This window comes from Podarcis bocagei, assembly GCF_964188305.1.
Source record: "Podarcis bocagei genome assembly, chromosome: 17".
Taxonomy (NCBI): Eukaryota; Metazoa; Chordata; class Lepidosauria; order Squamata; family Lacertidae; genus Podarcis; species Podarcis bocagei.
In genome coordinates, this window is record NC_138143.1 from 37,236,577 (window position 1) to 37,245,335 (window position 8,759).

At 46.7% G+C, this 8,759-nt stretch overlaps 1 protein-coding gene across 1 annotated transcript; it reads left to right on the forward strand.

Annotated features, from left to right (window-relative positions):
• The first annotated feature begins 1,503 nt into the window (after positions 1-1,503).
• On the forward strand, positions 1,504-8,604 carry LOC308576916 (uncharacterized protein). Its single transcript, XM_081177013.1, has 5 exons — positions 1,504-1,627; positions 3,072-3,248; positions 4,862-4,961; positions 6,176-6,306; positions 7,700-8,604. The coding sequence occupies exons 1-5, from the start codon at positions 1,571-1,573 to the stop codon at positions 7,970-7,972; spliced, it is 738 nt and encodes a 245-aa protein (XP_081033139.1). The 5' UTR covers positions 1,504-1,570; the 3' UTR covers positions 7,973-8,604.
• The last annotated feature ends 155 nt before the right edge of the window (positions 8,605-8,759 follow it).

The window sequence follows — 8,759 nt, forward strand, 5'->3', positions numbered from 1 at the left end:
CCTCAGGTTAAGTACTTAATTCATTCTGGAGGTCCGTTCTTAACCTGAAACTGTTCTTAACCTGAAGCACCACTTTAGCTAATGGGGCCTCCTGCTGCCGCCGTGCCGCCGGAGCACGATTTCTGTTCTCATCCTGAAGCAAAGTTCTTAACCTGAAGCACTATTTCTGGGTTAGCGGATTCTGTAACCTGAAGCGTATGTAACCTGAGGTACCACTGTAACTGCATTCAGCTGACAACACATGGGTAGTGTCTTTTCTGATTGATGGAAGGGCTGTAGTTTTGTGGTAGAGCAGGGGTCAGTAAACTTTTGGCTGGTCCACTGTCCCTCAGACCTTGGGGGGGGGGACTCTATTTTGGGAAAAAATAATGAACAAATTGCTATGCCCCACAAATAACCCAGAGATGCATTTTAAATAAAAGGACACATTCTACTCATGTAAAAACACGCTGATTCCTGGACTGTCCGCGGACTGGATTTAAAAGGCTTTGGGGCCGGATCTGGCCCCCGGACCTTAGTTTGCCTACCCATGTGATAGAGTATTTGTTTTGGATACAAAAGGGCCCTGGTCCAATCCCTGACTCCCAGGAAGGGCAGGGAAAGCCTACTTTAAAACTGCAGAGAACTGCTGCCAATCACTAGATTAGGGGCAGGCAGGAAATCTCTGGATCTCTGGGTGATTTGCAGTAGATTGGAAAACATTTCTGACTCCCTTTTCTTTAACAATAGCAGCAACAGCACAACTGCCTTCCCACCCCAAATTATATTTTTAAAATAAAAAAAAAAGCTTGGGCAACCAATAATGGCTTTTTGTGTGTGGAAGGACTGTGAGCTCCTGTCACTTCTGTCAACTCAACTTCCTGGATTCAGAGTTCTTTAATTCTAGGGCTGCAATCCTAATCCTAACCAATTACCTGAGAATGAATTCCACTGAATTCAATTGCCTCTACATAGATATGGTTAGGAAGTAAGTACTGTACATGGATTTTACACCAGGCCCACTTTAGGGGAATCTCTTTTTTTCCCCAAAAATTTTTTATTGGTTTTCACAATATTATAAACAAACAAACACACAAGACAAACAAACATAACATAAATCATAGCCTTATTGAAAATTACAGTTATTAACTTTGTTAAGTGACTTCCTCACTTCCCCTTGGTTGAATTTCATTGCATGTCCTTTTAACGGTTTTCCAAATCCCAATTTTTATGAAATTTAACTTAAACATCTTCACCTTATATAATTAAACATATTAATTCATCAGTTTAGGGGAATCTCAGGATACCAGAAGAAAACAGAAGCAGAGCCTACAACTTGAAATCTGCCCACTCCTGCTGTGGAACACTAAGGGATTTCAACAGGGCGGGACTTGCTACTCTTTCCTTTTCCACGGGCTGCTGTTCCTTGTGGTCTAAATAGATTTTCCCCCCCCCTTGCAACTGGGGAAGTGTCGAAATGTGGGCGGGCTAGGGGAGACGTCGTCCTGCAAGCGCGCTTGGCTGGGTTACTAGAAAACGGCTCTCCGTCGGTGCCGCCCAGGAGCGCAAGGAAAACAGCCGCGGTTTGGGAATGTGGCGGCTTCTCCGCAGCAGCCTCCCGCAGTTCGGCCGTCGGGGCTCTCCCTCCGTGAGTATCTCCATCGCCACAGGCGTTCAACCCTGGCTGCCGATGCGCGCTTCGGAGGATGGCAGTGGTCCAGAAAGGGGCGCGCGTCTCCTTGGCGCAGCGGTGCCATTGGCTCCGTGCGTCTTTGCGCGACCGAGGGCACCTGGATCAAGTCAATCTAGTTCAGCCCCTGGCCAGACAGGTGACACTGAGTCATTACATGGAGTCAGACCATTCACCCCCCTAGCTTAGGACAGTATATTGCCGGGCTGGGAGATCAGATGGCTGCAGCGCTGGTTCTGAAAAGCTGGTGCGCTCCTCCGAGGGCGAGAGGTGCAAAACTTATTTTTAAGGAGAGTGAGTGCCAAATGCCAAAGCCGAGGGACTTGATTTCTCCAGTTTTGCCTTGCATTGTTTCCCCCGCACCGCCCTCTGGTCACCTATATGCCACGCGCAACCATTAAAGTAAATCGAAGAGGGAGAAAGTGGGGAGCCCTTCCAGCGATGCTGCGGAGCATCTCTACGTGCCCTTTTCATTATTTATTGCCTCAGCACAACTGGTCTTTTGAGGGTAAAGGTAAAGGGACCCCTGACCATTAGGTCCAGTCGTGGCTGACTCTGGGGTTGTGGCGCTCATCTCGCTTTACTGGCCGACGGAGCTGGTGTTCAGCTTCCGGGTCATGTGGCCAGCATGACTAAGCCGCTTCTGGCAAACCAGAGCAGCGCACGGAAACGCCATTTACCTTCCCGCTGGAGCAGTACTTATTTATCTACTTGCACTTTGACATGCTTTCGAACTGCTAGGTTGGCAGGAGCAGGGACCGAGCAACAGGAGCTCACCCCATCGCGGGGATTCGAACCGCTGACCTTCTGATTGGCAAGTCCTAGGCTCTGTGGTTTAACCCACAGTGCCACCCGCGTCCCAAATGGGCCTTTACTACTCCATAAATATGCCTCGGAACAAGATGTCAGTGGGATCAACTTTTAATCTTAACAGCAGAAAGAGTGTTTCCTTATGTTGCTATCTGGCCGTTACACAAATACCTGACTCCTGTAAGCGTTAAGAGCACAATTTCCCCATATCTCGGATTGCACAAACGTCTGTTTCATTGCAAAAGAATAGAGGATATTTCTACCTAAATAAGGGCATGGTGCTGATAACGCCAAGGTTGCCGGGTCCCTTCCAGCTCAAGAATTCTATGATTCCAAGCTCTTTTCATCAGATTGCTTTATTGCAGAGATGAGGAACCTGTGGCCCTCCAGATGTTGCCCAATGGTCAGTGATCATGGGAGCGGAAGTCAAGCAACACCTGTACAGCTATAGGTTCCCAATCCCTGTGCCAAAGAGTTTTTTCAGGCCCTAAACTGTGCAGTTAATCGTTTTACAAATAGCGCTTGAAGCTGACGGAGCCAACTTTGCACGATACTACGGCAAATGGGTCATTTCTTCCTTTCCGTGTTTTAGCTCCTGCCTCCTGGTGCGTTGGGGAGCTTTGGGGTAAGACCCAGAACTGTATCCTCAAACCATGCATATAGCACAGGCGAGAGGAACGCCACCAAGTCGACTGAGCGCTTTCCGCTACCTAAGGAGGAGGATTTGCCAAACGATATAGCAGAGCTTATGAAGAGAGAAGAAGCAAAGGTAAGACTTACATACTGGAATCACCTTATAAGACAGCTGAGCACCTAGCAGGCCAACCGGTTCACTCTATTAGGTTTAGCGTGTCAGAGGCTTGCAAAATTGCAGCAAAGAATACTCGCTAGACTTTATTTAAAAGCTGCCTTAATCCCAGGTCAGCCAATTTATTTGCCTTGTCCCGCATGGTTTTGTTGAACTGAACTACAGCTCACAGCACCCCTGGCCATGCTTCCTAGGGCTATGAAAGTTGTAGTTCAGCAACATCTGGAGGGTCAAAGGTTATCGTATTTTCCGCTCCATAAGGCACACTTTTTTCTTCCTAAAAAGTAAGGGGAAATGTCTGTGCATCTTATGGAGCAAATACATGGTCCCTGGAGCTGAATTGCCCAGGGGCGAAAAGCAGATCATGCTTTTTTGGGGGGGAGGAAAGTGGGTGTTGAAACAAAGCCGCCGATCGGCAAGTGATCGGGGAGGGAGATAAGGGACGCTAGCAATAAAGGAGGCTGCCTGGGAGTGGGGAGGTAAAGACAGCAAACTTGCAAGGAGAGGAGACAGGAATACTAAAGCAATGAGGAGAGAAATTAGAAGAAAAGGAGGAGCAAAAAACTGCTCCAGCTAAGGAAAAGACACTAAGGCAAACAAGAGGGAAGGGAGTGTTGAAAGGAAGCAGCTGATCGGTAAGCGATCGGGAGAGAGATAAGGGACGCTAGCGATAAAGGAGGCTGCCTGGGAGGGGAGAGGTAAAAGCCCATGGATCCTCAGGATTTTTGCATTGTGGCACCCGAAATTCACCATCAGATCACATAGCATATCCATGGCTACAATCTGCACCAAAAAAACCCCACACATCCACTGTTTCGTGGGGCCGCAATGGTGCAAAAACGTGGTTACCAGTGGCGTAGCGTGGGGGGTGCAGGGGGGGCCGGCCGCACCGGGCGCAACATCTGGGGGTTAGGGTTAGGGGGCGCAAATCCACGGGTTAGGGGGCGCAAATCCACGGGTTAGGGGGCGCAAATTACTTGCCTTGCCCCGGGTGCTGACAACCCACGCTACGCCACTGGTGGTTACAAAGCACGGATCCACATGGTTCCTCAGGATTTTTGCATTGGGCTACCCCAAACTCACCATCAAATCACATATCTGTGGCCACAGCATGAACCACAAAAATCATACATCCAACGTTTCGTTCAGAATATTTTTTTCTTGTTTTCCTCCTCTAAAAACTAGGTGCGTCTTATAGAGCGAAAAATACGGTAATTAAACACATTAAGCACAGTAAAGCATCAAGCATGTTCCCCATGTCTGGTCTATTCTGGCTGGTAGCAACTCTGCAGAGCCTCAGACAGCGGACTCTACCACTGCCTGATTCTTCTGAGTAGAGAGATTAGGCTGAGAAATTAGGATCTTCTCTGCAAAGCACGTCAGCTGTGGCTCCTCTCCACTGCTTGGATGATTCGGAATGAGAGACTTGGCATCATCCTGCAGTTTTCTAGCGAATGGCCCTTAGCTAATTGTGCCATATCTGAGAATGGATGGCATTGTATAGACTCTTCCCTTAACAGCAATTTCAAGGTGTCTTGACTTGCTTTCCCCCCCACCCCTCGATTCCCGAACAGCGTGGGTTTTTGCCCAACGTGCTCAAGGTGATGTCTCACCGCCCAGTAGAACTCAGAGCATTCCTTACTTATTTCAGTGCCGTCGTGAACAAGCAGACAGGTAAGCATGGCGATCAGACTATGATCTTCTTTCCTGTCCCAACAGTCATAAACCCCCAGTGGCAATTTTATTATCATCTACTTTTCTATTTTTATACCAGTTCTCATAAAAAAAGAGAAATCCCAGAGTAGTTCACACCAAAATATGCTGGGGTGAGCATCGGCTCTGTGTGCACTCCAAATTATAGGGGAAATTGGGCCGATCTGGAGAAGGTCCTTAGGTTTCTGAGTTGCATCATACCATGAACGAGATGCCTCAAGGTGGACCTGGGACTCCCTAAGCTTTTAAGGCGCTCTGGGGCTTCAGTTTTCTCCCACCCCCTCATCAGAAATGAAACCAAGCTGACTTAGACAACACCCAGAACTTGAGAGGAGGGAAGGAATGAGGGCAGGATGGGGCCAGTGCTGTTCACAGCACCCGAGCCAGGGCTTTTTCGGCTGTGGCTCCGATCTGGTGGAACGCTCTGTCACAAGAGACCAGAAGAAGAGGAAGAAGAGTTTGGATTTGATATCCCGCCTTTCACTCCCTTTAAGGAGTCTCAAAGCGGCTAACATTCTCCTTCCCCTTCCTCCCCCACAACAAACACTCTGTGAGGTGTGGGGGGCTGAGAGACTTCAGAGAAGTGTGACTGGCCCAAGGTCACCCAGCAGCTGCGTGTGGAGGAGCGAGGAAGCGAACCCGGTTCCCCAGATTACGAGACTACCGCTCTTAACCACTACACCACACTGGCTCCCAGGGCCCTGCGGGACTTGACATCTTACCGCAGGGCCTGCAAGACAGAGCTGTTCCATCAGGCCTTTGGCCAAGGCACAGACTGACTCCCTCCTTTGGCAATCCTCACAGAACTCTAGCCCAATGGTTGCCATTAATCTGATTTGAACTGATTTTATAATGAAATGATTTTAGAATGTTGTATCATTTTACTGTTGTTAGCCGCTCTGAGCCCGGCTTTGGCTGGGGAGGGCGGGATATAAATATTATTATTATTATTATTATTATTATTATTATTATCATCATCATCATCATTATTATTCAAATCACCCCAGGGTGCTACAGCACACTGGTTGAAAACCTAGGCACTAAAGCAATTATAGAACAGATGCATAGTACCCTCAAACTCAGATACAGGGTATAAGTGCATAATCCCAGGATTAAGTGACTCATTCCCATGACTAGATATATGACCCACCCTTTGCATGTCTTTCCTCCCACAGGAAACCTTAGCATGGCTGACAAAGAGCTCATTATCGTGGCTACGAGTGTTGCAAACAAGGTTCCCTACTGTGCAATTGCACATGGTGCCTTACATCGGATGTACTCTAAGAAACCAGTGCTGGCAGATCAGGCGAGAAACCGTATTTGCTAGTCTTAGTGTGTATGTGTGCGCTTCACTTCTGTGCTGTTTTAACTAGCAAGCTTCCACTTGCCACCTTGCTTCTGCGCTTGTTCCAGGTTCAGGCAAAAATCCGGGCTCTACCTACAGCTTGCAAGAAAAAGAGAGAGAGAGAGATGAATGAATTGCATGAAGGGGACTTGAGTCTGAATTTGAATGCTAGTTTATGCAAATTATTCTGGTGAAATCTTTATAGTAGGTTTTTTTCCTTTTTGTGCAGTGCACTGGAAATATGATTGTAAATTAGCATATACAGTGGTACCTCGGTTTACGAACTTAGTCCGTTCTTAAACCAAATCCGTTCTTAAACCAAATCCATTCTTAAACCAAGGTGCACTTTCCCTAATGAGGCCTCCCGCTGCCAGTGCCCTTCCACTGTTCGGCATCTGTTTGTAGACCGAGGTAAAGTTCACAAACCGGGACACTACTTCCGGTTTTGCGGAGTTCGTAAACCGAATAGTTCGTAAACAGGACTGTTCGTAAACCGAGGTACCACTGCATAGCAATTTAAAAGAAACTTCAAAAGATTACTGAACAAAAATTATGGGATTATAATTTATTATATTCATATTTATACAAACCTATGATTAGTTTATATTAGCTTTCTCTAACCTGGTGGCCTCCAGATGTTTTGTAGTGGAACTTCTATCATTCCTGATCATTGACTGAGCTGGCTGCAGCAGATGGAAATTGGAGTCCATCTAAAAGCAGCAGGTTGGGGAAGACTATAACATTGCAAGATGCTGGGCACTTTATAACTAGATAAGTGCATTTAAAAGTCTTATGCCGCAGTGTTTAAAAAGGCCCTTGCCCAAGGCTAAGAATTGTATGGAAAGGGGCAGTTTGCTAGGTGCTAATTCTCATGCCACAAAGCTGAGGAGTTGCACTTGGCAATATTCCCTTTTCTGTACAGCCAAGCTGGTTGTAATCATGTTGCTCTGCTTTCTTTTGGACCACATCAGCGAGGCTGAGATGGTGGGTCTAGTTGTCTGAGCATCCCTGGACCTCCATACACACTGCCCAGGCTTGCGTCCTAGGGAGGTCAAATCACTGCTGCTAACTTAGTGGTTTGACTTCACCCCCGGAGGCGCACTCCATTGTTTCTTGAGACTGCCAAATGCCAAAAACCCAAAACAAGAGCAAAGATTGGGGAAGCACTTTACTTCTTTGCAGCGATGCATTGCAGTTCCTATTCAAGGCCACTCCCTAATCCTTATTTTCAGCCCTTGGTCTGTTTGTCACTGGTGGGATGCTGCCTGTATATATGTCCTTTATGTCCCACACTTGGCCATTACGTACCCCAGCAGCTGTGTTTATGATTTCCTGCTGGTTTGTTTCTGTGCAGATCACGGTGAACTGGAAAATGGCTGACCTAAGTGATCGTGAGCTAGCCATGCTCGAGTTTGCACTGGCTGTCTGTCGAGCAGATACCATCACCAAAGAACACTTTCAGAAGCTGGAGGCACATGGGTTTGACCGAGAAGATGCCTGGGACATAGGCGCCATTTCAGCCTTTTTTGCCATGGCAAATCGCATAGCTCAGTTCACAGATATGCAGCCAAACCTAGAATACTACACCATGGGAAGGACACTGAGAGAGAAAGAGAAGACCAAATAGCACCCAAATCTTTGGAAGGAAATTGGACTCCAGATGCTAGGGCCAAAGTTCACTAATTAGTAAGTGGTGGGTGCAAGTTAAAAATGGCAGGCAAAGAATCCAATGAGAAGGGAAATGTACTTTCTATTGCACAATAGTCCTGAAGAGGAGTGCTATTTTTCTAGAAAAAGAGGTGCTGGGACTCGCCATGAATGCCTCCCTTGTTCTCTTGAGAGGTGCTGGAAATGAGTTCAGGTGAGCCCCCCCTGAAAAAAGGCCCTGCTGAATAGGATAGCCCTTTACAAGTACTATATATAAACTATATCCCTATATATCTTCTTAGGAACATTTCCATCTGCTCCATCTCAAACTCAAATCATAAAGATGTGAAAGGTTTCCCAAGTTATCTGTTAAAATTAATAGGGCAAGCCTGCGAAGAGTAATTACGGAGCCTCTCATTTCATCATCCTGTGTCTTCCAGGAAGTCAATATTTAACCCTGGTATGCAAGAAAGGCAGTGAAAATATACAGCTAAATAAATAACCAACCCCATTGTGCAAGAAAGTAAATCTCTGCAGGTTTAATGATGTACTTTGGTCATTGCATTCCATTTCAGACTGGTAAATAAACAAGATAAAAATGGTCAAGTATAATGGTACTAGTGTGCTTTCTAAATCCCTGAAAACAGTTTACTCCTTTATTTACTCTGGAAGCAATGGCTGTGTGTACTATCTTAGCAGCTAGCTGGCAGTTTGAGATCATTCTAATAAGTGCTGAAATTACACTTCAGATGGATCTGCTACTCAGT